We start from the raw sequence: 27,178 nt of genomic DNA on the forward strand, positions 1-27,178 counted from the left end.
AACAGGCACTAAGCCCCAGCCTTTGACTTCCGTGGCAGTGAGGATGGGAGTCAGGGGTGTAAGTGGGCTCAGAGGAGGGAGAGGCTCCATGGGTGGAGGCTCAGGGCAGTGGGAAGCTTGACAGAGGGCAAAGGAGGTCTACCCTCTTGGACACAGCTGCCCAGTGACCTGTAAAGCTGAAATCTGCTCCTGACCCCCTCCACACACACTGGCCCTGGTCACAGAACGGCCTACGTGCCCTGAGATACCCCACTGGAGCCAGACACTTGGAAACAGCTCAGGCCAGGGGCAGGAGCCCTGCAAGTACTGTTTGTCATAATCTCATTATGAGCCCCTGGGCAGCCCAGTCTACCCTCTAAGCCTCATTTTCCCTACCTGGAGGCCAGGTATTGACAAGTTCCCTGCCTCTCTTTCCAGCTTCTGAACTAGAAAGTACTTTGGAAACTATAAAGTGTTCTCCCCAGGATCCTGGAAGACCTGAGGAGAGGTCGCCCCTAGGGATGGGGGCCCTAAGAACGTGACCCAGTGGCTGGGGGTGGTTCCAGGCCAGCCGCCTCACATGCCAAGCACTGGGGGCTGTGGCTGGAATGCGTGGAGCAGCAGCTGCCACGTGAATCATTACACCTCGTCAGGCTGAGCCTGGGACTTCCAGACTCAAACCAGCTCAGACTGGGCTCAGGCAGAAGGGCAGTCTTCAATCAGGCTCTCTGGGCCCTGAGGTGAGGGTCCAGAATCTTGCATAGTCTCTTCCATCCTGTCTGCGCATGTCCTCACCCTCAGTGTCCAAGTCCAGCACTGATTCTGCTATAGCTCATTCCACAGAGCCACAGAGGGAGGTCATCCTGTCCACAACCCCCTGCCTCTGTGACCTATAACTACCTAAGCAGGCCCTGAGCCTACCTAGTACTTGGTGGGGTATATGTGGTAGGGGGGCAGCCCATGAGAGCTTGCTGGCTGGTTTCAGACCTGAAGTCCATTTTCAGTGGGGAAGGAGTCAGATATAGGGTGGGCTGTGGGTCTGCAGGGATCAGGACAAGGGCTGGGTAGAGCAAGGGTCCCCACGTCTCTCTTAGCTGGAGGACACTGGGTAGCCAGTGCTTAGAGGGCAGACCTTCTCAGCCTCAGTCCTTCTGCTTGTGACCTGGGTATGAACTACCCTCAGCCTCCACCCGATTTTTACAAAGGCCCAAAATCTGAATGAAGTCACTCATAGGGGCTGTGCTTATAACTCATGGTGGCCTGAAATTTATGGGCTATGGAAAAGGCTAGAAGGGGCAGGCAGAGACACAGAAACAGACAGTAAGCTAGTTGGAGAAAGGGTTGGCAGAGCAGGGAGAGGACTACTGAGGCACACAAACACCTGAGGGGCTGAGCTGGCCTGGATGCCTGGCAGGCAAACCCATGGACAGTGGCAGGGAGGGCCTAACCCAGAGCACCTGAACACTGGTATGTTTGGACCTGCCTCTGCTCCCTGACCAGGGGTCTAGGACAAAGTCCTGGGCTGGTACATGGCTTGGTAAAAAATAATTAATTTTTCTTTTCAAGTGAAAACTTTGACTCAGGCCTTTTCCTGTCCCAAACAGCAATATCCTGGCTTAGGCCTGAACCACAGAAGCCTCTCAGGGCTATCCATGGCCTCCCCATGGCCAATTTGAGTCTCCTCTGTGACTCCAAACCCTACTTGGAAGGTCTTGTGGGCTCCAGGTGAGTGGGGTCTAGCCCTGGGAACCGGATGCAGTGAGGGACAAGGTTGGGGCACCATGCTGGGTTAGTGTGTGTATCTGTGCCTGTGGGGCAACCAAAGTATGCCTGCCAGGAGATAACTATGGAGCTGGTGTTACCGCAGCAGGGAGGCTGTGACTATGTGATGAGAAGGGATAGGGATCCTGTACCCCCAGTCACCTGCCCCACGAGTGCTTCCTGCTTGGGACAGGGCAACCCAGCCCCTTCCTGAGAAGTGAGAAAGCCAGGCTTCCTGCTGTAAGGGGAGGGGGCTGCTTGACAGGCTGCCTGGGAGCCTCCAATGACTCATCCGGGTGGGGGGTGTTTATGAGCAGCCGAAATGGCTGTAAAAGTGGCACCTCGGTTCACTTATGGCCTGGCCATCCCCTCCCCACCAGCCCCTTGCCTTGAAAAGCTTCCAGAAGGGCCTACAAACCTGGAAAGAGGTCTGGGGCTGAGGCTTGGTGGAGGCTCAGCCTGGGGTCAGGGTTCAGCCAGAGGTTAGAGGTCAGACCGGGATAAGGACTCAGCCTGGGGGTAAAGCTCAGTCTGGGATCAGGGCTGAGATTAGGATTCAAGCTGACTTCGGGGTTATGGGTGAGGGGATGAAGTGTGGGAGTAATCAGGCCAGTATTCCCAGAGAGCCTCCAGGTTAGGGAAAGGGGTTTTCTGAGGGAGTGGGGCCACGCTGCTGGGCTCAGAAAGCCTGTCTTTCCTGTTAGAATCTGGTCCCCACCCAGGCATCAGGGTCTGTGTACCTTGGCCAGAGCTCTACCGGTGATGGCAGTGCCAGCAGCAGAGGTCTGTCAGCTTAGGACTGCTGCAACAGAGTTAAGTCCCCCACCCTACCCCACCCCCACCCTGCTCTGGTTCTGAGCTCCAATGACAGCCTTGGTTCCTCCCTCTAGGCCCCAGCTTGGGGATCAAAGAGGGGAGTCCCCACAGGGACTCCCATTCCCTACCCCCAACCATGACTTTCCAAATGCCATTGAAACTGACCTGAAACTGACCAGAAACAGACCCTGGGGCTCTGGGGCCTGCCTGTCAAAAAGGGTGGGCTGTGCTCTGCCAGGCACTGGGGTGCTACCAGTTAATGTGTGACACACACCCCCACCACCACCATGGTAGCACTTTAACCAGAGGCCTGGGGGTGAGTTAGGGGGTCAACGGCCCCACCCACAGTGGTGGAGGAGTGAGGCATGTGAGCTATGGTTAGGGGAACAGCCCATTAGATCCCTCTCTGCAGCCCAATCTACAGCCCACCCTGATCTTCCTAAACACAAATATTGTTTGTTTCTCAATCTCAAGTTTTCTGGGTGTCAGATCTGAGAAGGACCCCCCCCATCAGCCCCTAGTTTTACCTCTCAGTTCCTCCAATCTGTCCATGAATGTTCTTTTCCTATTATCAAGGGGTGTAGGGTTGTTAGTGGTTGTCAAATTATAAAAATTAGAATCAAATTGCTTAGAGACAGATACAAAAGCTGAAGAAACACGTCTGTTCTTTACTTGCCTGTTCTGAGCACCTGAGCTCTGTCCCTGTTCCCTAAGAGCCCACACACCATGGGAAGCAGCCCCCAAACCACAGCTGCCCCCCAGTAATGGATGAAACGGAGACACAAGACGGGAGGGACATCCTCTACACCAGGCAGAGGAGTATGATCCTAGCTGAGGAAACTACAAAGGCAAAGGCAGAAAAGTGAATATGGAGAGAAGGACAGGAATCTAGTGAACGGTACTCATTGGAGAGAGTCACTTTGGGAAGAAACTTCCTCAAACAGCACAATCCTTAAATACCAGGACCATAAACTTGAAGAGAGTATGGCCATAGAAATATAGGGAGAAGACAGATGGGTACAGTCTGGGAGACAGGTAGGTTTGAGCAGAGGGAGGGGAGGGTTCCCCAGAGAGCCGGATGCAGCTGGATTCCAGTGGCCTTAGGGCTTGGATTTGGGCACTCATTGACACTGAAGAGAGGGGCCATCCCAGAGATGGAGGACTGGTCTGGGGCTCTAAGGAGCTCAATTTCCACAGGCTGAGCTTGAAGGGCCCTCAGAGCACAGGGGTCTCTGGGGAACCCAGAGGGATAACCACCCTTGAAGGCACTAAAATGGTAAGGTTAAAAGTGCCCTTTGAAAGAGCTGGTCAGCTCCCCATTTTACAGATGAGGAAACTGAAGCTCAGACAGCAGGAGAGTCATTGTGTCCAGGATACACAATTGGTAAGTGGATGAGCTGGGGTTGCCACTTAACCTGGATATTTCCCAGTCACATTAGCTTTCACCTGACCCTCCTTAAAGCCCTCTGCTCCGTGCACCTACAGGCCCTCTCTGCACCTCAGCTTCCGGCTTGATACTGCTTGGTGTCCGTCCAAGGCCCCCTCCTCTGAGCGTCCCCTTCCAGGCGGGAGAACATAAGCTCCACCTCCGTCTGGCCCCTGCCCCAAAGTCTCCTTTCGCCCTTCCCCCAAGTTGAGAGTCCCCAGTGGACCAGAACCAGCCAAGAGCTTTGGCGGGTGTGAAGGGGTGGGAGAGGGAGGCAGAACCCCAGGGTGGGGTCCGGGCTTAGTAAGGGGTCTTGCGGCCTCAAGCAGCCAGGGGTGGAGTCAAGAGGAGGAGCTAGAGAGGCAGGGCCCCAAATCTGGATGGGTCCAGACTCCGAGAGACCCAGACCCAGAGACTGGGGAGGGAGGGAGCGGGGCGTGAGGCCAGAGACGCAGGCAGGGACAGGGGCGGGTCTAGGGCACTGCACACCGACCCACTCGGGAGGTTCCTGAGAGTGGGGGTCCAGGCGAAGGCGGGGCGGCCGGGAGAGCCGCGGCGGAGTCAGGCTCAGGGCCGGCGGCAGAGCAGGCTCCCCAGGGATCTTGGTCCAGGCTGAGCGGGAGTCCCACGGGCCGACGGATCCCGCGGGCGGGCGGGGTACCTCCCGTGAAGAGGGCCTGCTTTGAGGCTAAAGGCCGCTATTCACCGGCCGTGGCCGGACGATCAGAAAAAAATAACGTCTGTGCCTTCCCGGAGAGGAGAACGAAGCGGCAGCAGCGGCCCGGGCTATGTTCCCGGACCCCGATGTCAGAGCTCCCCGGCCCCGTCCCCTCCACACTCACATCCCGCCGCTGTGCAACCTCCGGCCGCGGCCTCTAGAGAAATGTCCCGGGGCAGGGGGCAGCGAGCTCCGCTCTGCGGCTCCACACACCCGTGTCGGAGGCGACCGGGTGGGGGGGCGGGGGCGGGAGAGGCCCAGGGAGGGCGCGGGGGAGGGAAGAGGCGCCCGAGCCGAGGGGGGAGGGGGAGCGGCAGACGCCGAGGCGAGGGACGCGCGCGGCGGGCGGCGGCTCTGAGAGCGGGCCGGGCGGGGGGCGCTGGAGACCAGGCCGGCCAGGGGGGATCCCGAGAGCTCCATGAAGTTCCCCTGGGGCCGCGGACGGGGCGCTGTCCTGGGGAGGCTGTCGGGGGGTCCCCGACATCCATGGCTAGGCGGGGGCCGCGGCGGCGCGCTCGGAGTAAGTCGGGGTTGGGGGCTGGCACCGAGGGGAGGGGGGCCGGAGTTGAGTAGGGTGACTCCGGGCCTGATCCGGGCGGAGGGACTGGTCTGTCTCGGTGTCACTCGGCGGCGCCTCCTCGGACCCGGTGGAGCCGCCAGCCCCGCGCCGCTCGGCTCAGTGGCTTTTTTGGAAACTTGCAAATGTTTTCGTAGAGAGAAAAGGGGGAGGGGAGGGAGGGAGCGAGGGAGTGACCGAAACGGAGCTCGGGGCTGCTGGAAGAACGGAGGCCAAGGCCGGGGGAGCCAGAGACGGACTGACAGACAGGCAGACTGACCGAGCGTCCCGGCCGCAGGCGCGCTCTAGCGGCACGGGCGCAGGCGGGGCTCCGGCGGAGGATGGGGCTGGAGTGTTGTAGGCGGCCGCGGACGGGATGGGGATCAGAGGGACCAGAGGGGCACGGAGCTGGCGGCCGGATCACCAAAGGGCTCAGTGTCGTTGCAAAGTTGGGATCGCGTACCCAAGCTGCACGCCCCAAGAGGCGCAAAACGTGCCCCCCGCCCCGCTCGGTCCCCCTACTTGTGCTAGCCGCGGAGCTAAAAATAACAGCCCCGTGAGCCCCCAGCAGACCGCGACCCCAACCCCTCCCCCGACCCCACCCCCACTGGGCGTGGGGCAAAGCCACAGCTCCTAGTTCCCCAAAAGAAAAAGAGAGAGAGAAAGAAAAGGCGGCGCGGAAGGGGGGGCGCGGGAGGGGGGTGCGGGGGGCGGGCCGGGGGCGGGGGGCCCGGCCATATGGATGTGATTTCTCCGCTCCGAGGCAGACGGGCAGCTCCGCAGCTCTCGGCGCCCGCCCGCCGCCCGCCTGGCCCCGGGCTGCCTCCCTTCCTCCCTCCCTCCCTCTCCCTTGCGCTCTCTCGTTCGCTAGCCCTCGGCGCATGGGCCCCGCGCCGGGCCCCGGGGCCTCGGGCCGCCGGGCCTCCGGGGTCCCCTAGGCCCTAACGTGGGCGGGGCAGCCCTGCCTGAGGCAGCTCTGTACCCCACCACCACCACCACCACCACCACCAGGGCCGGCGGCGGCTGCAACCCCGAGGGACGGGGCCCTAGGCGGTGGCAATGGGGGCCGCCCGGATCGCGCCCGGCCTGGCGCTCCTGCTCTGCTGTCCGGTGCTCAGCTCGGCATACGCGCTGGTAAGTCCCCAGCTCGCACTCCTGAACAGGCTTCTGGCTTGCTCTGGGGTCCCGGGGGAATGGGGGCCCCGGGGGAGGGGGGGTGCGGTCCCCAGGGTCAGAGGCTTGAGTTCCCCCAGTAATCTGAATTTTGGGTAGGGGTCCCCTCTGGCCCGTGATTCTCGGTGCCTGCTGTTTCTGAGGTGTCTACAGTCTGGGTTCCAGATGCCTAAGGTCTCCCTATTTCTGCAAGTTAGGTTTGGGGTCCCAGTTTTGGAAATCTGTGGTTAGGGTTCTCCTATCTTCTGCTTCTGTGAGCATCACTGCTCTGTGTCTCCCTTGAAAATGACAGTGTGATATAGCAGAACACTGGACTTTGGCTCTGATGTATGGTCCCACAGACTTTGCTCTGGGGGCCTCTGTTTTCCGCAAGTTTCGACTGCAATGTGGGACACAGGGCTGTGGGTCTGAGGTCAGGGGGTAGGATTTAAGGACCCCTCCAGGTCTCACCGTCGCATGCTTGCACACATGCCCAGCTTCATCCACACTGAAAGATGTCTGCCCTGGGAGTCGGGTGTGGTGTGGCATGGAGGAGAGATGGAGGTCCCATGAAGGAGACTGACCTCATAGAACACTCCTACAGGAGAAACATGCTAGAAGGGCACTCCACTGAGTGAGGGGACCCCCATTTGTACTCTCCTGAGAGCAGAGGCTAAGAGGGAGAAGAGACAGAATGGGAGATAAGGCTAGAGAAAGAAGAGAGAGACAGAGACAAAGGGGGTGGGGATGGAAGCTCCCCAGGAGTAGACAGACCAAGAACAGCAAAGAAAAATAGGGGAGACTGGCAGAGTCCAAGAGCTGGAGGCTCTAAGGGGCCGCACCCTCCTCATCCTGGGCCAGGGTCTGGAGGCCATCTCCTGAAGAGTCAGTCAGAACCCACAGCATGCCTGTCCCAGGGGACAAGCCATTGCTGAGGAGGCTGTCTGCCTGTGTGTCTGACTTCAAGGCCCCTGCTGCCTCCCCCTCATCTCCCAGGTGGGGGTTATTTGCCTTCTAGAAAGACAGGCAGGCAGCCTTCTCCTGACCAGCACCCTATCCAGGCAGAGCCCCGGGCTGGCAGGCAGGGAACTCTTAGATTCCTCCAGCTCTGCCTAATGCCTGTGTAACCTTGGGCTATGCTTCTCTACTCCTCAGTTTCCCTATCTGTAAAAAGACACCAAGAAAGAAACATTTGCCTAAGAATCTCCTGGTCCAAGATTCTCTCCTCTGTTGGCCTCAGCACATCCCATTCCCTGGTGTCCGTGCCCACACGGCATGGCTTTCTAAAGCCAAAGACATCGCCCCCCACATAGATTCGTTGATGGGGAAACCAGGGTTCAGAGGATCACCACCCTGTGCAGGGGTACTCCAAACATGGGTGAAGATCAAGGCCCAGAGCCACTTCCCCAGCTTCCCCTCAACTTTCCCAGGGCTCCCCCCCAGTTCGTGTGAGCGGAGTCACTGTGCAGAGCCAGCCACTGTGATCTGTGTATCCACACATGTGCAGGTCAAGGAATAGACAGGATGATGAGCATGAGTGACCTATGAGTCTATCTGTGTGTCGGAGCAGGGCTCTTGGGACTCTGAGCGTGGCATTCTCTGGGTCTGTGTGAGTGTGAGTGTCTGAATCCTCGTGTGCGCTCACATGTATCTGAAACTGTGGGTCTCTACATGACTTTTAGAATCATAGTTGTCCGTGTGTGTGTGTATATTTGTGAGTACATGTGTACCCAAGTCTGTGTTCTTATTTTTACTTAATGAACGTTTCTGTAGTGCTATCTACTCACTAGATACTGTTCTGAGCACTTTACAATATTAACTAGTTTAATCCCTCCAACAACCCTCTGAGAAAGGATCTGTTATTGTTGTCTCTTTTTTTTTTTTTTTTTTGTCTTTTGTCTTTTTAGGGCTGAACTCACAGCATATGGAAGTTCCCAGGCTAGAGGTCGAATTGGAACTACAGCTGCCGCCCTAAGCCACAGCCACAGCAAAACGGGATCCAAGCCATGTCTGCATCCTACACCACGGCTCATGGTAATGCTGGATCCTTAACCCACTGAATGAGGCCAGGGATCAAACCTGAGTCCTAATGGATGCTAGTTGGGTTTGTTAATCACTGAGCCACGACAGGAACTCCTGTTATTGTCCCCTTTAACAGACCTTCACACAGCTGATATGACCAATATTCGTTGTATGCCAGCCAAGTGCCAAGCCCTGTGCCTCTATGAGGGGACAGGGGCTACAGGTCCCCAGGGACCCACACTGATTTCCAGAGAAACTGAGGCACAGGCAGAGAATTTGCCTGGGCTTAGCCCTGGCCCAAGGCTGAGGGTAGGGCAGGAGGAAGGATGCCCGGCTGGGTCTAGGACATCTGTGGCTAGACACCTAAACCATGAATGCAATGAACCCTCTCTGGCTTCAGGGATAGAGGATATGGCCTGAGAGTCACCCAACACCCTATGGGCCTCCTGGGCTCAGCTGGAACCAGCAAGAAGCTGATAGTCTGAGGTTTATACAAGGAGTCTGTAACAGAGGTGGGATTTGAATCTAGATCCTCAGACTCCTGCACTGAGGTTCTTCCTCCAAAGCAGGGTGAGGGCTCATGCAGGCAAGAAATCCCCATGTCTCTCTCCTAAACCCAGGGGATACCACTGTCCACCTCAGCTGATAGCCCCTGTCACCACAACTGTATGCTGCTTGCCCAGCTGGCCCTAGGACCAGGCTCACATCTCCAAGGACCTCATAGTTGGGGGACCAAAAAGTGTCCCACTGGGCAGACACTGGCTGTGACCGGGCCCAGCTAGTCCATCTTTTGCCTTATAGAAAAGAGAAGCTATGCAGTTGGGGGTCGGGTGGGGTGAAGTTTGGAGGAAGGGATGGGCCCTCAGATTGTGAGTCTGGGGGCAAGGGGTGGTCTTATCCTTGAGGATGCTCGTCCTAAGGACACCCTAGCATGCATGCTTATGAAGGAGAAACTGTAGTGGGAGAGGCTGAACGACAGCCTTGTGGGGCTGGGGAGGACAGGCCTTCGGTGTAGAGAAATGATCTTGAGGTCAGGCTCAGGAGAGACTGGTAGGTAGGATTCCAGGGAACCACCTGCAGCCGGCTCCAGGGGCAACTCAGCCAAAGGGCTCACTTTGGTTGTTTTTTTGTTTTGTTTTGTTTTTTGTTTTTTTGGCCACACCCATGACATGGAAGTTCCGAGGCCAGGGATTAAGCCCACATCACAGCAGTGACCCAAGTCACAATAGTGACAATGGCAGGTCCTTAACCCACTGTGCAACAAGGAAACTCAAAGGGGCTTACTTTTAAAGACAGGAAGGAACCAACATGTATTGAACAGTGGCTTTCCCCAGATTCTGAGTTAGAAACAGTCCCAGATGTTTGTTTTCTCATTCCATTTGTTCATCTACCCATTTTACAGGAAAGGGCCCTGAGATTCACGCAGGGAGTCTGTGACAGAGATGGGAACAGAATCTAGGTCTTCAGACTCCGGCACTGAGCAAAGCAGGGTGAGGGCTCATCCTGGCAGGAGATTCTCATGTCCTACTCTGTGGGTTTTCTTTTTCTTCCTCTTCTTTCTTTCTTTTTTGAAGTTGAATATTTTGGTTATTTTACTTTTATTTTCTTATTTTAATTTCCTAACTAATACTTGACTATGTTCCTTCTTTAAAAGAGTCAAGTAAGGAGTTCCCGTCATGGCTCAGTGGTTAACGAATCCGACTAGGAACCATAAGGTTGCAGGTTCGGTCCCTGTCCTTGCTCAGTGGGTTAACGATCCGGCGTTGCTGTGAGCTGTGGTGCAGGTCGCAGACATGGCTCGGATCCCGCGTTACTGTGGCTGTGGTATTGCCCGGCAGCAACAGCTCTGATTCGACCCCTAGCCTGGGAACCTCCATATGCCATGGGAGCGGCCCCAGAAAAGGCAAAAAGACAAAAAAAAAAAAAAAAAAGAAAGAAAGAGTCAAGTAATACAGATTAAACAGAAGTTATCCTTGATTACTCCCAAACCTCGTTCCCCATCCTAGAGAAAACTATTTTAAACAGTATGGCTGGGGATGTCCTCCCAGACTTTTTCTATGTTTCCAAAAAGATACCTTTTGTGTACATGTAAAGTAGATAGTTTTATTCTGTCATTTTCTATTTGTTTTAAAATAACTGATAGCAATTTGTAGATAGGGATCTGCTCTATGCCTTTTTCTACTTAAAGGTAAATCTTGGAGGTCTTCATGTCAGTAAATATAAATCTATCTTTTTAAAATGCTGCATAATATTCCAAAACCTAAGATTCATTAACAGTCCTTAGGTATGTACATTTAGATTGTTTCTGCATAATTTTCATGTGTGTGTGCGTGCGTGCATGAGAGGGGAGAGGGGAGACAGAGGGAGAAAGATTCCAGACAGTGGTAGGGAAGCTCCTTGAAATGCCCTCTCGTGTCCCTGTGTGACCATTTCCCTGTAGGATATTTCTAGATTCTGTCGTTGCTGGGTCTGAGAACATGCGTATTTTTTATTTTAATAGACATGGCCAAACTGCCCTCTAAAAAGCCTGTGTGGTTTTATACACACAACACTAGGAGTGACCAGGAGGTCTCTTCCCCACACCCTCTGTCTCACAGGATAGTCTGAAGATCCTTTTCCTCACATTTGCCATTCTGATAGGTGGAAAATGTTGTCTCTTGTCATTTTAATTTGCCAATTACCAATGAGCTTTTGGACTTTTATGTTGGTTTATTGTCCATCTTCTAAGAGCTTGCTCAGAGATTTGCCGTATTGATTTGTTGAAGCTTTTTATATCACCTGCCCTTAAACACCCCCACCCCCACGCCCCAGCTCTGGGAACCTCCTATGGACAGAGCAGGAGGGGGGGCACTGAGCCCTCCCAGAAACTTAGGTTTTTCTCGGAATGTTTTAATGAGGCGTCAAGAGGCCTCCCCCAGATTCCTGTTGTGGGCCTTCTGGGGACACTCCCTGGTCAGGCCACCACATCAGGAAAGCAGCTCTTTCAGAGAGAATCCCCAAGAAAAAGAAAGAGTTGGGTGGGGATTTTGCAGACCCCTGATACTGTCTGCAAAATACAGTGTTTCTGGGAGAGGGTGCAGAATTTTGCTCAGATTCTTGAAGACATTGGAAACCTCCAAACTTTTATGAACCCCAACTCTGGGACCTGCCTTGTGCAGAGGTAAGACCTGGTAAAATCCTGTTCTGCTGGCCAGGCTACGTGACGCTATACCATCCTTCTGGGCCTTGGTCCCCCAGCCCAGGTAGAAGCCGCTTGTGAAGACCAACCGGGTCTTAGCAACCAACGCTGCCATCCCGGGCTATCCCACTGCCTGCCCTGAAGGCGTCCACGCTGGCTAGGATGAGAGGCGTCACAGTGCCTCCCCCCAGCCCCTCCCAGCCCTGAACACAGGCAGCCTGTTCAGGAAGGCCAGGCGAGGGGGAGGAAAAGTCAGCACTTGTCAGCAGTGGCATGGTGGGCCAGGAGTGTCCCCCACAGGGAACTCATCCCGGCCTGCTCAGACCAGCCAGACAGATGGATGGCAGCAAAGGGCAGGGACAACATGGAGGGGGTGCCAGCAGAAGTCCCGGTAGTGGAACCTGGAGAAGAGGTGCAGGAAGGCTAGGAGGTCACGGGGACGGGGGGGTGGGGGTCCCCTGTTAGCCAAGGTTTTTCCTTTCTGGCTTTTCTGGAGGTATGAACTCTGCTTACTCCTAATACGAGGGTACAACTGTCCTTTGCCCAGTTAGAGCTAAGCACAAGCTGCCTTCACCATCTGATCACCTCCATGTCCACCTCCATCTGCAAATTACCTTCATAGAAGCTGTCTTAGGTGCTCTGCAAAGAGGCTCTTGCCTGACGCAGTGAAAGATACTGACCAGAAGGACTCTGGAAGAAAGCTGGTTTTGAGACTGGCACTAGAGGATCCAGGTGGCTAGGTACTTCCTCCTTTCTGTCCCTTCCTCCAGGGTTGCTGCTTCAGTATCATGCAGACCTTAGCTCCATTCCTGACCCTCTTCTTTCTAACTGTGATTCTCAGCCTCAGTGGCCTCATCTGTAAGATGGGGATGTAGTAGAAGGTGGAGGAGATGTGGTTAGCTCCAGGGCAATGGCTGGTGCCAACGCTGAAGCCAAAGGTGAAGCTCCTGGCAATGGCTGGTGCCAACATTCAGAGGGGCTCTCGCAGGGTAGGAGATACTGACTCTATCTAGGGATGGACAACAGGTCAATCTGCTTTCCTAGAAGTGAGCAAGAGGCCAACAGCTGCCATCACCCAGGGGACCAGGCTGACTCCAGGCAGATGGCTGGATGAGATGCCCGAGAGGGCACCCTGAGGCTGACACCATCCAGTAGAAGGAGCCTCTTTCCCAGAGACTGAGGGATCAGCAACTGAAGAAGGATCCCTTGTAGTTCCTCTCTCTTTTTGCCCAGAGGAGGAGTATTCAGGCATGTCTGGGATCACAGACAGCAAATGTGTGGAATTTGGCAGTTAGGAGAGGAACCGAGGGGAGTGGCCCTCATTTGGTCAGTGGCATGGAACTGGCTCTCCCCACACCACCACTGTCACCATCACACCTCCATCACCCATTACTAGCCTCGACATGGCCCCACTCACTGTCTTCACCTCTACCCCACTGCCACCGCCACTGCCATCCCTAGCTCCAGTACAATCCTCATTGGGGTTTCTCTGGGAGCTGAGTTAGAAAGAGCTACTTGCCTCTCAGTGGGAGGGGTAGTAAGCAGATAGATGGCTTTTCTCTTCCTTCAAGCTTCTGAACTCAGGAAATGAGAAGCACATCCGGGCTTCTTGACCACACATTACTCTCTCCCTGGGACAGCAGCTTCTATGTTTGTAAACAACATACTGGCTTCCAGCCCTCATTTGCACCCTGCCTAGAGCCCCACAAATACCAGTTCTAGGCTGCCAGGCCACCTCTCTCCCTTTTCCTTCAGCTCAGGGCTAAGGTCGTGTCACCACCCCGTTACTGCATGTTACAAACTGCAGATCATACACACAGGAAGGTTCTATCTTGAGGGCTGAACATGGGGAGAGCGCTATAGCCAAACCCCATGATGGTTAGGTTTGGGGAAGTCAGCCTTAAACTCAGTACCACAGGAGGGACATTGGGGACAGGGGGGGCTTCAAGACCCTGGCACCAGGGCTAGGTGGCCCCATCAGTGGTGGGTATGGACTAATTAAGCTCTGGCCATGACCCAGCCCTACGTCCCTCAGCCCTCAGCCGTGAGACCCAAGATGCATAGACTGTCTAGATCTAAAATGATACAAGTCTGAGTCCTCCTTACCAGGAGCTGGGCCAAGAAGAACCGGACTCTGGAAGGGAAAGGGGCTGGTGGATGGGGGGAGGGGACATCAGATGGAGTCTCCAGGCCAGGAGGAGAATCACAGCTATCAGCATTTTCTGCATTATTCCCAGGAGATAAGACCTCCTCACTCAGAGCAGAGGAGGGGCCCTCCTGCCCCTTAGTGCAGTGTGGACCCAGAAATGCAGGGAGTCACTGGGAGGTCCTTTCACCCCAGTAGCTTGCCAGGCACACTTCACCATGCAGACCCTCCTGTGCTCCCTGCTCCCAATCCTCCCTGGAGTCCCATCACTCATCTGCCCCCCTCACTCTGGCCCCCTGGACCCAGTTATCTACTCAGACAATCTCCTCCACCACTCCACCCACAGTACCTGGCAGCAGGGCACCCAAAGCTAGATGAGGGGGACCCAGTAGCAATAACAGCTTCTCATAGGTCCCACTCCTGCCCCAGCTTTTCATTCAATATCTCAGTTAATCCTCACAACAGCCCTATTATTACCCTGATTTTACAGGTAGAAAACAGAGCTCAAGGGTTAAACAACTTTCCCAAAGATACAAAGCCAGTCAGTGCTGGAGGCAGGATTCAAGCTTCAGTGCTAGTGGCAGAATCTCCTTAGAGGAGAGGGTGCAGCTGGAGGGAGAGGTGATGGGAGCATCCCAGGCAGGGGAGCCGTATTCTATAGCAAGTGGGGATGCACTTGGTGTGGAGCTGCCCCCTGCTCCTCAGGAAGTGCTCTCTTGACTACTTTGAATTCTTCTTGCTACAGTGGCAGTTCTTCCTTGATTGGGTGACAGAGAAATGGGTTGCACAGTTCAGGGTGGCCAGAGAGGGTATCACTGTCTCTGCGAGTGAAGGAATTTGGAATCCATCTGGTGCTTGAGGCACATATCTTCCCTTCTCCTGGACATTCTCAGACCCACCAGGAAATGAGACTCTAGAAAAGAAGGTGTGCCTCCTCTTGAACACACACAGAGTACAGCCAATAGCAGCAGATGGAGGCTGAGCAGATGCCTTGGCCCTGTATGAGGGTGTGTTGGTCATTCCTAGTCATCCCCCAGTTGCATACCTGTCTGTTTGTCAGTCTACCAAATGGGCAGTTTTCTCTCTCTCTCTTTTTTTTTTTTTTTTTTTTTTGTCTTTTTGCTATTTATTTGGGCTGCTCCCACGGCATATGGAGGTTCCCAGGCTAGGGGTCAAATTGGAGCTGTAGCCTCCCACCTTACGCCAGAGCCACAGCAACGTGGGATCCGAGCCGCGTCTGCAACCCACACCACAGCTCACGGCAACGCTGGATCGTTAACCCACTGAGCAAGGGCAGGGACCAAACCCACAACCTCATGGTTCCTAGTCAGATTCGTTAACCACTGCGCCACAACGGGAACTCCCAAATGGGCGGTTTTCAACCCATGACTGCCTGCCTGCAGTCAAGGCTATCAGCTGTGACCCTCAATTACATGAGGGGGCTAGTCTGTCTATTGGGGGTGCCAGTCTTTGGTTACTAGTAGAAGCCTCAGTCAGCCACTCAGAAGCTTTCAATCAGTTGGAAAAAAATATGATGCATTATCCGTTTGTCTTGAAAGAGATGGAGGTGAGCTGAAGGAGTTGGGGTTGCAGGGAAGGAGGCATGATGACGAAGATGACGGTAAAGGTGGTACTGACAGGGGTTAGGGGCTCATTGCCTTTGGTAGTAATGGTGCTGGTGGTGAAGGTGGTGGTAATACTGCAGGGGTTGGTGATGGTCATGGTGGCGGTGCAGCTGGAAATAGCATTGGTGGTGGTGATGGTCATGAGGTTCTACCAGTTGTGATGGTGCTGATGGAGGTTATACTGATGTTAATAGTACTTTGTGCTCATAGTGGTAATAGTGCCGCTGTCGCTGGTGGTAGTTTTGGTGGTAGGGATGGTGGCTGTGTTGGAGTTGTTAGTCAAGGTGATAATGGTTGGTGTGGTGATGAAGGTGGTGGTTACCGATGGAGGTACTTGTTGCAATAGTGGAAATAATAAGGAAAGGGTGTTGTAGTGGGGATGGGATGGGCAGGGCAGCTACACAGGGATCAGACCTCTCAGCAGCCTGGGTCTCCAATGCCAGAGGCATGATAGAACTTCAGGTTAGTCTTGGAGCTTGCTGGAATAGGGCAGACCAGAGTTGTCCTCCCATTCTCTCAAGCCCCATTTCCCAGGGCTATTTCTGCCCCAGCCTGCTCAGCCATAGCCGGGCATAGGGGAGCTGGAGGAGCTGTGGGGGCCAGCAGTGAGCACACGAGAATCTGCTCCAGCCCTTCCTGGGCATCAGGTCCAGCTGAGATCCCAGGGTCCAACTCAGACACCAGTGATACATGGAAGCACTGACACCCACAGACAAGCAGGCTAATGAGCAACTGCATCACACACTCTCAGACAGCACACGCGGACCTTTGTCCAGAAACACAAGCACACATGCATGTTCACAGACAGTTCGGGCTCACATCCCAAATGTGCATGCTGGATGAGCCCCACGTGAGAATATATGGAGACAGGGGCACACACTAGTGTAGACACCGGCCACTCGAGGATGTGCCGCCACTCACACACGCACACGCAAAGAGGCGCACGAGCCTCCGCTAAGTGAAACCAGCAGAACCCTAGACCAGCTGAGCCAACTGGAGACTCCCTGGCCCTAGAAGCCCTTGTTGCTGCCACCAAGAGATGCGGTCAATTAACTTCTCCCTGCAGCGGACTCCTTGACCTGCCAGGCTGGCCGGCCCGCCCCCATGCACTGGTGCCTGCCCCTTCCCCAACCACTGCCTCCCTTCCCTGCCTCCTCTGGGTTCTCCCGCCCTGCAAAGCTCCGCTCAGACCGTAGGGACCCGGCCCTGCCAGGGAATGTCTAAGGGGATGCAGCTCTGCCTGTTGAAGTTCTAAGGGAACCAGGCTGTGCCCTGTGGAGTCTGAGGGGACACAGCCCTGCTCTGGATCTGAGAGGTCTCATGGGACATGTCTCTGTGCTGAAGGGTTTGAGGGGACATGGCCAAGAGTTGGGGTTGAGGGTGGGGTCTGAGGGGGTGCATTAACCTCTTGTGGGTCCCACTCAGGTGTGGCTAGGCTTGGACACACTGAGCTATTCCTAGGGCAGGATGCTGCCTTTATCCTCTGACTACCAACCCCAAGTCAGGGAAATGGAGGCTCAGAGAGAGACTGACCCTCGCCCCAGTGATGTTCCTGTTCCCTTTCTTAAAATGAGGCCAGGGAATCCTAGTGGGTGGCGGCCAATGCTCAGGGAGTACAGGCTGGAAGAAGGGGGAAGAAGGACATTCCAGGAGAAGGAGCAGCAAGAGCAAAGGCCTGTCTTCATCAAAACACAGAGTCTACTTGGATGGAGGGAACTTCCAGATAAGCAATGCATGTGGGTGACTCCCCAGCCTGCACGGGGAGTGCCCCGCCCCGCCCAGACCACTTGCCAGCAATTCCTCCATCCTCTCCCTCTTGGGACTGGAGGGTGGGAGGTGCTAAGGCCCTCACCATTCATGGGGAAAGTACTGACTGGGGAGAGGGCCAGGATGGAAAATGGTGACTTCCAAGGTCCCAAGGGCACTAGGACTTGAAGGAATCCAGGCCCAGTTTGTTTCCCCAGAGTTCACCCTTGCTTATCTACCCCCTCTCCACCCAGGTCCCCAACAGAAAGCCAGGATCCTGTGAGGATCCATCCTAGGACATTCCATCCCTTTCTCACATACCCCTGGGGAACAGACATGACCGTGGCTGCAGCCTGTGGAGTTACTGCCGGGCAAGCCGAGGACAGCCCCCCTCCCCATTTTTTCTGTCTGGCAGGGCAGGCCCTTCCCCTTGGAGCTGAGGCTTCCCATCTGTAAAATGGGAGCTATGTCAAGCAGATTTCCCACATTCTTTGGAAAGCGGGAAATCCCTCAAGGAGGTTGGGATAGTTGTGGAGCCTGCCACTCTGCTGGGAAGTTCTGCCTGCAATCTGAACTTCGGCTTGGTAGGTGGATGCAGATGACGTCATGACCAAAGAGGAGCAGATCTTCCTGCTGCACCGTGCCCAGGCCCAATGTGAGAAGCGGCTCAAAGAAGTCCTGCAGAGGCCAGGTGGGGACAGGGCCAAAGGAGGAGGGTCTGGGGACAAGGTCAGGAGACAGTGGGGCCAGAGGAAGGTGGGAGCCCAGGTGCAGAACCAAGTGTCATCAAGGGAGGGTGGGTCCAGGTAAAGGGGGCCAGGGCACACTGAGGACCAAAAGTGGGGCTAGTCAGGTGAGATTAAAGTCAGCAGGCTCTGAGATGCATTAAGCCTCCCCTCCAGGGTGGGGATAGGAGGACATGAAGGTAGCTACTGTCCAAATCACCTCCAACTGGCTTAGATCTAGTGAGGCACACCACACCAGGATCAAGAGCACTGATTAGGGCTCCAGATCCCACTGGGATGGGCTGGGGCAACTCCCTGAGAAGGAGGAGGTACCCAAAGCAGGTCCAGAAGGACAAGTAGGTCTCTGAAGGAGGCCCCCTGGCAAAGGGCAAGGCAGAGGCGTCCAGGGTCAGGGGAATGGTGCTGAAAGGGGAGGAGAATAGAGGGATACTGATGGGGATCTATGACTCTGTCTGTCATGGTCACTGGCCAGTAAAGGGTTCTTGATGGGGCAGGAAGGCTTCCTCCTACCAACACAGCATCTCACCTACCACAGTGAAGCTGGGAGGGACACTCACCTGGCTTCACAGCTCCTGCCCCGATGTCAAGCTCTACCTTGAGACCATTTCCTGGAAAGGGAAATGGAGCTTCATTAGCAACTGTCCAGGCCTCTGACTTCTGTCTAATTAATCTCCTCTACCTGGAAGAGACCCAGACCCCACCTGACTGGTGGGCAAGAACAGCTTCCACCCCTGAGCCGGCACTCAGACTGCTCGTGGGTGGGATGTTGATGCACATCCAGGACACAAGTGCACAGTGATACACCCTGGAGCCCACAGACTTTGATCCCACTCACAAGGACTCACATGGTCTCTGCAGTCACAGCCCTGCCCACGCTGGCCCCACCATTGGCTCCCTGGTCCCCTGCCCCAGTCAGAGTCTGGAGAGTCTGGTGGGTCCCCTTCACTCTGGGTCTTGAACCTAGTTGTGGAACCTAGTTGCGGAAGCCTGGAGACACCTCCCTCTGCCCCTTCTCTGTTCACAGTGGAAGCCCTCCCTTCCCACGCCACCCCACCCTACTATCTCCATCCTTCTGATGCCCCAGGGTGCAGGCAGGAAAACGGCATAGCCATTCCTTCCCAGCCCAGGGTGTCTGCACTCAGCTTCCCATTGTTGCCACAAACCCCAACAATGGGAGGGCCAGAGGGCCCTGGCTTGGGTTGTAGCTCAGATAATGAGGAAGACTTTGCAGTGAGGAAGGAGACCTCAGGCATCTCTCCCTGGAGGGAAAGTCCAGGCCCCGTCTCAGATGGAGAGTCTCCAGGGTCCCTGTGGAAGCTGCGAATCTCTTACTCGGGTATCCTAGGGCAATGGATGGAGTAGGTGGGATCATCTTCCTCCCTTGACAACTGCACACTCTTGTTCTTGTCTTTCACACCACCTTGACCTACACAGCTCTCTGGCCAGGCTTCATTTTTCACTGTTTAACCTCTCTGTTGACATCACCACTACTGTCTACTTTTGCCCTGCGCCCCCTAGTGGGGCCTTTGCCTCCTGCATGGGCTTTGGCTCCAACTCCCAGGTCAGACAACATCTCTGCCCACATCTTACCCACATTACTGCTCGGCCCACTAGTTGGTCCCACACCCAAGTGATATTTGCTCCCATTTGAACCCCTTGTTGACAGTCTCCATGCCTTCTGATTACCTCTGCACCTGGCAAGCACTTTACAGTTTGTAAAGCACGTCCCTACCTGTCATCAGCCTGGGTGTCAGCAGGGCAGGGGATGACCCCCACTGTACAAAGGGGGAGTCTGAGCCAGGAGGGTACCCTGTGTCTCCTGCAGTAGCACTGTTGACAGCCACAACTGTCCTAATTTCTCCAGCTGACATAATGGAATCAGACAAAGGATGGGCATCTGCGCCCACATCAGGGAAGCCCAGGAAAGAGAAGGCATCTGGGAAGCTTTATCCTGAGTCTGGAGAGGACACTGGTAGCAGGCACCAAGGTACGTCTGTGCTTCCATATGCATTCATTTGAGACCGACTTAGACCCACCTGCCCCACTGCTCTGCCAGCTTCATATGAGCTCATACCCCTCAGTTCTTGTAGAAGGGTAGGTGCTGGGAGGGGGCAGGCAAGCTGGATGGACTAGGGACCCCAGGAGATGTGGGCAGAGAACCCACATGCCTCAGGAATGGACTCAGGGCTACGCCCCTCCCACGGAGACAGATGACAAAGAACAGAGACAGAGGAGCAGGGAGAGACCCAGAGACATAGAGACAGAAAAAGAGAGGCAGGGAGAGACAGAGAGGGGACCACACTCTGAAACTGGAACTCAGTGTGTCAAAGGAGAGAGCATCAAGACCCATAGCAGGGTAGGCCATGGACACAGAGCAGGACAGGAAGGTGATTGTGAAGGGGTGGGGCCAGACAGTGGGATGAGGAGGGCAGAAGAGGAGAGAGGAAGGGAGATGCGGGGTTGTGTTATCCCTAAGGGAGGTAAGGAGAGACAAAAGCAGAGCCCAGGCTGCAGCCACAGGGCTGGTTTGAACCGGCTGGGTGGGCAGCAGATTCCAGATGGGCCACATCTGGGAGGCTGTGGTCATCCTGTGGTTCCCCAGGGACCAGAGGGAATTGTGGGCCTGGGCAGGCGGGGCTGGGAATATGGTGCCCAGGACAGAAAGCCTTTCACCAAGCTGGGAGGGGTCCAGCCATCAAGGCAACCTTCCAGGGTGGCAGGAGAGTCCTGTGGTTAGAGCTCTGAAGGGGGAAAGAAGGGAGCTGGAGGGTGGAAAGTGGAAGATTCAGAGGCTGGAGACCCTCCAGGGTCACTTAGCATCTCTGTTGTGAGGCTGGAGTCCCAAAGTGGGATGTGTTACCCTGCCTTGAATCCCACAAGTAGCACTTAGATTTGGGGGATTACATCTCCCCCCATGAGTAGTCAATGAAGTCTCATAGCAGGTGCTTAGGGCGGGTCTTGGATAGTGGTGGAAGTGCACATCAATCTCAATTTCCCAGTGAAGAAACTGAAGAGCAAAGAGGGTGGACACCACCATGAAGGTGGATACCAGCTCTTCAGGAGTCCAGCTAGCACTGGAAGCTAGACCTCCTGCCTCCTGTCCATGGTCCCTGGGCAAGGATCACGTAGGAAGCATTCTCAGCTGAGGGAGTGTTATTATGGGAATTTGCCCTTCTGCAGGGACACCTGGAAGGTAAGACCAAGAACAGAGAGAGAAGAGAGAGGCTTGGCTAGGGGCTGAACACCTGAGGAGGGCAGGGCCTTGGGGCTGTATGACCTTGGCAAATCAGTCACCCCTCTTGGCCTCCACCCGCCAGTCCAGAAATTAGGGCCAGTGCCAGCACCTGTTCAGAGGGGCTGTAGTGAATTCCATGAGGTCAGGTGGGTGCAGGACACAGTAGAGAGTAAGGGCTCAATATATTCTCTCCAGAACGCTCCAGGCTTGAGTTCTCTAATCTTAGGGCACACCTGTCCTGGAGGGAGCCAGTGTGTTCATTCAGGTATGTTCATTCCTCTGGATCACTAACCATGGAACTGACGGGCATCCCCCACCTTTTCTGTCGATCTCTGTGGGCACAGGGCGCCCCTGCCTGCCAGAGTGGGACCACATCCTGTGCTGGCCGCTGGGGGCACCAGGTGAGGTGGTGGCCATGCCCTGTCCCGACTACATCTATGACTTCAATCATAAAGGTAAGGCAGTCTGGAGTAGGGTGGGGACCACAGGGAAACCGGGACTTGGAGCTCAGGGCCTCAGCAGTTCCAGACCTCTCTGCCTGCCCTGACCCTCCCATGGACCTGCAGGCCACGCCTACCGACGCTGTGACCGCAATGGCAGCTGGGAGCTGGTTCCCGGGCACAACCGGACATGGGCCAACTACAGCGAGTGTGTCAAGTTCCTGACCAATGAGACTCGTGAACGGGTGCGAGCCTTCCCTCCCTAACCTGACCGGGAATAAGACCACCCCACCCCACGGGTGACCTTGACCTAGTCCTGACGCCTCCAACAACCTTAACCTGGCCTCTGACCCTTAACCTGAGGCGCACTCTGAGTCCCAGGGCTCTAACAGTAACCCCCTACCTGCACAGGAGGTGTTTGACCGCCTGGGCATGATCTACACCGTGGGCTACTCCGTCTCGCTGGCCTCCCTCACCGTGGCTGTCCTCATTCTGGCCTACTTCAGGTGGGCGGGGGTGAGGAGTGGGGCGGGGCCTGAGGGGGCGGGGCCAAAGAATGGTGCCTCCCCTTCCCTTGGTTGTACCCCTATGCTCTGCATACTGCCCGCCGGCTCCCTGCCAGTCCACCACGAATCCCCGTGCTCCCGCCCACGATGTTGTCGCGCGCCCCGCAGGAGGCTGCACTGCACACGCAACTACATCCACATGCACTTGTTCCTGTCCTTCATGCTGCGCGCTGTGAGCATCTTCGTCAAGGACGCGGTGCTCTACTCGGGCGCCACGCTCGATGAGGCTGAGCGCCTCACTGAGGAAGAGCTGCGCGCCATTGCCCAGGCACCGCTGCCACCTGTCGCCGCCACCAGCTACGTGAGTGCCCCCTATTATGCCCGGCGCCCAGGGCCCCTCGGCACCGCTGGCTTCGCCGGAGCCCCACCCACCCTGCCTCGCCCTTGCCTGCCTCCTCGCCCCGTGCCTCCTGCCACCACCGGCTTCAGGCCACTCACATCCACCTCACTGAGTCCCTCTCCCTCGCATCTCTCAGCCCTGCTTCCAGCCCCTGTTGCCCAGGGCTATGTGAGTGTCGCCCCTCCCCGCACTTTCATTAACACTTGCACCTCGACCCAGGACCCCCCAACCACCACCACTTTAACCCCGCCCATGACAACATCCCTTCTACACACACCCGTCAGTCCTTGCCCTTGGTAGAGTCTGCCCCTTCCTCACTGGCCTGACTAGCACTTGTCTAGTCTCACCAGGAGCCCCCTCCTACTGCCTATCCCCCAGCCCGGCCCAGCCCTCCCCAGATGTACGCCCTGCCCTCTGGCTAACACCAGCTGGTCTCCTAGGTGGGCTGCCGGGTTGCTGTGACCTTCTTCCTTTACTTCCTGGCCACCAACTACTACTGGATTCTGGTGGAGGGGCTGTACCTGCACAGCCTCATCTTCATGGCCTTCTTCTCCGAGAAGAAGTACCTGTGGGGCTTTACAGTCTTCGGCTGGGGTATGCAGGCATGTGGGCAGTGAGGTGCAGGCAGGGTGGGACCATGGGCAGCAGGGTCAGAGAATGCCACTGAGGGGAAGGCACTCACACAGCATATCCCATGCCAGATGTGGGGCTGCGAGTGGGGAGTCTGCCCCTGCTTCTGTGACTCTGACCCCATTTCAGGTTCAGAAAATAAGGCTTGGCTTGTAGTTAGATTCACTTGGGGTTGGCTCAGCCTGGAGCTGGGGCTCACCTGTAGGCAGGATCACCTGGGGTGGAGGCTCAGCCCAGAAGGAGGGAGGACTTTCAGGTCAAGATTCCACTCAGGATCAGAGTGGGATCTTTGGTCAGAGGTCAGCTTGGGGCTGGAGTTGGAAGGAAGCTACACACCAACACTGGGGCTGGAGTTGGGATCTGGGACTCTCCCTTCACCCTGAGCCCAGCTTTCCCACCCATCCCCCCACTATATGGAACTATCCAGGCCTCTGCCACCATGCCCAGAGTCCATGGCCCAGAACTGCAGGCCCAGGCTCTAGCATCATCTGGGCCTCAGCAGCCCCTCTACAGAATGGGTTGCTGGGGCTCTGCACTCCTCCCCCATGAGCTCTGGGATCGAGTTACCGATAATTGTCCATTATTGTTGGCAGCTCCAGAGCTTGGCTGGGCTCCGGGGCGACTGGCCAGACTGTAGAGGGGTAGGCCAGGTGGCTGGAGCCCTCCCCGTGCTCAGCACCTAGAGGCCCTCAGATCAATAGCCATGGCCTCCTTGCTCCTTGGTGGACACTCTGACCTTGACCTCACCCATGGCAAGCCCCAGAGCTGGGGGAGACCTGGACCTGCTTCCAGGAACTGATGTGGGCTCTGGGGCTAGACGGTGTCAGTGTGAGTGAGAAGCACACAGATAAGGGAGCACAAAGAACTTTGTGACACAGGAATGAGGAGAGAGACATCAAGGACAGCGCGTACAGTCCCTCATCCACTGTCCCCCTCTTTGCCCACAGGTCTGCCTGCCATCTTCGTGGCTGTGTGGGTCAGTGTGAGAGCCACTCTGGCAAACACCGGGTAGGTCCAGGTGGAGAAGGGAGCAGGAGGCCCTGAATACGCCAGAAAACACACTTGGCACCCTCTTCCTCTGTGGAGCAATATGGGGGGGGGAGGGCTCCTGTACCGTGGCCCTGAATAACCCCAGTTTTAGGAGTTTTCAGTCCAGATTCAAGCTGGGTACCTGTTCAGGGTCATGAGAGGGTACTTCAAAGAAACCCTCTAGGGAGTTCCCGTCATGGCTCAGCGGAAACGAATCCGACTAGGAACCATGAGTTGCAGATTCGATCCTCGGCCTTGCTCAGTGGGTTAAGGATCTGGCATTGCCGTGAGCTGTGGTGTAGGTCGCAGACGTGGCTCGATCTGGCATTGGTTGCTGTGTGCTGTGGCCGTTGGCTGCAGCTCCAATTTGACCCCCCTAGCCTGGGAACTTCCACATGCCGCAGGTGCGGCCCTAAAAAGCAAAAAAAAAAACAAAACAAAACAAAACAAAAAAACCTCTAAGGATGGCCTCTGACACTCCCCTGTCCTGTGCCCTGTGGGACAGCTGTGGAGCTCCTCTGTGGAAAGCTCAGGGTGGGAACAGGAGAGGGAGAGTGTTGATGCTTCAACCTCCCCCAGGTGCTGGGACTTGAGCTCTGGGAACAAGAAGTGGATCATCCAGGTGCCCATCCTGGCCTCCATTGTGGTGAGCAGGGGGTGCCCATAGGTCTGGGTGGGGGTGCGGACCATGGACCCCAGCCACCATCCTCTGAAAAGGACCTATAGAGGGTTCCCTGGACCCCAAGGTTGGAGCTGTAAGGTCTCAAAGCAGCTGATCCCCACCCTGTTCCAGATGGGGAAACTAAGGGCCAAAGGAGCCACCTGGAGATGCAGTGGCAAAGCAGAGCCTGGCCAAAGCCATGGGTCCCAGAGTCCTTGCCCCACCCTGCTGAGTCTTGAGACTCAGCCCTCCCTCACTCCCACAGCTCAACTTCATCCTCTTCATCAACATTGTCCGGGTCCTTGCCACCAAGCTGCGGGAGACCAACGCCGGCCGGTGTGACACGCGGCAGCAGTACCGGTGAGCCACACCCGCTGTGCCCAGGCTCCTCAGAGTTTGGGAGCATGTACAAAAGCAGAGGCCCCAAGAATGAGCCTGTCTCAAGTCAAGAACTTAACTCCTGACTCCCTGGCTGGCCCTGCCAGCAGTGGTGGGATCCTGCTTGGCTTCTGGAGGTCCCCGGGACACCCCAGAGCCAGCCTAGGCCACTTGGTGCCAGGCCTTGCACTAAAGCTGGGGTCTGTGAGGGCAGGACAAACCCAGTTTTCTCCTTAGGGAGCTGTCCAAGGGACAGGTGGGCAGTGGGTGGCCTTGAGAATATGGAAGTTTGGCTGAAACCTGAGGAGGGGCTGTGGGATACCAGGGTAAGGCCACAGGAGACTGAGTAAATGTCAGTAGAGGGAACAGAGGGTCCCTGAGACAGAGCTATATAATTTATGGTCCACTCTGGGACACTTCAGAATCTAGGGGCCCTATTAACACACTGCTGAGACAACAAAGTATCACTGGCTCAGGTGAAATGGTCTGTCTCCCACTGGCCACCCGCGCCTCGGGACTTTTAGTGGCTTCTGGAGCCTGAAGTGGGTAGGTGGGGTTGCACAGTGCCTGTTGAGGGGGAAGTGGCTCCACACTGACCCACCTGCCCCACTGGCCCAGGAAGCTGCTCAAATCCACACTGGTGCTCATGCCGCTCTTTGGCGTCCATTACATCGTCTTCATGGCTACGCCATACACTGAGGTCTCAGGGACGCTCTGGCAAGTCCAGATGCACTACGAGATGCTCTTCAACTCCTTCCAGGTGAGCAGCCCTTGCTGAGGGTGGGAGAAGTGGGCAGGGTGGGGAGGCAGCTTCCACCCTCACCAGATGCAGCTCTGGGCCCTGACCCAGTACCCTCTCTCTAACAGGGATTTTTTGTTGCCATCATATACTGTTTCTGCAACGGCGAGGTAAGTGGTGGGCTGCACTGGGTGAGGCAGGGAGGATGCAGAAGTGTCAGGGGGTTCCTAAGTCCTGTTCCTTCATTCTTCTGCCTAGTTCTTTCTTTGTTCCTCTAAGAACATCTCTAAGGATGTTCTGAAGGCAGAGAGAAGTCTTTCCAGATGATTCAGGCTCAGGATGTGCTAGGGTTTGTGGGCATAGCCAAGCGTCTTCCCGATCCCATGTTTGAATTGTCTGTCATCCAGACTGAACACTCGGCACCCTTGGGGCCATTTGAGCCTTCTAGATTCTGGGTGTGTCAATTGCTTACAGCCAGGCACCATGTTCTGTGAATGACGGGATTTTTCTTGGCCTTGGAAATTTCTAGTAATGCCCTGTGCCTCTGTTTCCATCCAATGCTGAGTGTTGTAGGACCAGGGATGGGGTCACTGCTGGGGTTGGGGACATGTGGCAGAGAGGTGAGGGGCACCTCTGACCACCCACCCGCCTGCTGCCATCCCAGGTACAGGCTGAAATCAAGAAATCCTGGAGCCGCTGGACATTGGCACTGGACTTTAAGCGCAAGGCACGTAGTGGGAGCAGCAGCTACAGCTATGGTCCAATGGTGTCTCACACGAGTGTGACCAATGTGGGGCCCCGCACGGGACTTGGCCTGCCCCTCAGCCCCCGCCTGCTGCCTGCCGCCACCACCAATGGCCACCCCCAGCTGCCCTGCCACACCAAGCCAGAGACCCCAGCTCTCCAGACCACACCCCCTGTCGTGGCCGCTCCTAAGGACGATGGGTTCCTCAACGGCTCCTGCTCAGGGTTGGATGAGGAGGCCTCTGCACCAGAGAGGCCATCTGTTCTGCTGCAGGAGGAGTGGGAGACAGTCATGTGATCGGGGACCCAAGGGTTGGACCTGTGGACATAAGGGTGGACAGGCTGACCAAGAGACACGTGGTTGGACAGTTGCCTACTTAGGGCTGGGAGCTGGAGGACAAAACAGGAAAAAAAGAAAATGAAAAAAAAAAAGGAAAAGGAAGCAGTGTGTGGCTTCCTGTGGCCGGAACTGGGGATTCATTCCAGGAGGGGAGGGCCTGGGAGCCATGGAGGAAGTCTTGGTCCCACCTCAGAAGGGGGTCTAG

General features: G+C 55.9%; 1 protein-coding gene across 1 annotated transcript; it reads left to right on the forward strand.

Annotated features, from left to right (window-relative positions):
* Positions 1-1,613: 1,613 nt before the first annotated feature.
* PTH1R (parathyroid hormone 1 receptor) lies at positions 1,614-27,065 on the forward strand (the record flags this gene model as incomplete). Its single annotated transcript, NM_214382.1, is given in 15 exon segments — positions 1,614-1,704; positions 6,268-6,390; positions 17,714-17,816; positions 19,736-19,858; positions 21,451-21,561; positions 21,673-21,791; positions 21,958-22,052; positions 22,221-22,413; positions 22,893-23,046; positions 24,030-24,090; positions 24,691-24,757; positions 25,038-25,132; positions 25,769-25,910; positions 26,018-26,059; positions 26,554-27,065. Coding segments are annotated over 14 exon segments (1,758 nt in total).
* Positions 27,066-27,178: the final 113 nt, after the last annotated feature.

This window comes from Sus scrofa, chromosome 13, assembly GCF_054392235.1.
Source record: "Sus scrofa isolate SSC_HxYL_T2T_F1_AM1 chromosome 13, Sscrofa_HxYL_maternal_Yorkshire_Landrace_v2.0, whole genome shotgun sequence".
NCBI classification, from domain to species: Eukaryota; Metazoa; Chordata; class Mammalia; order Artiodactyla; family Suidae; genus Sus; species Sus scrofa.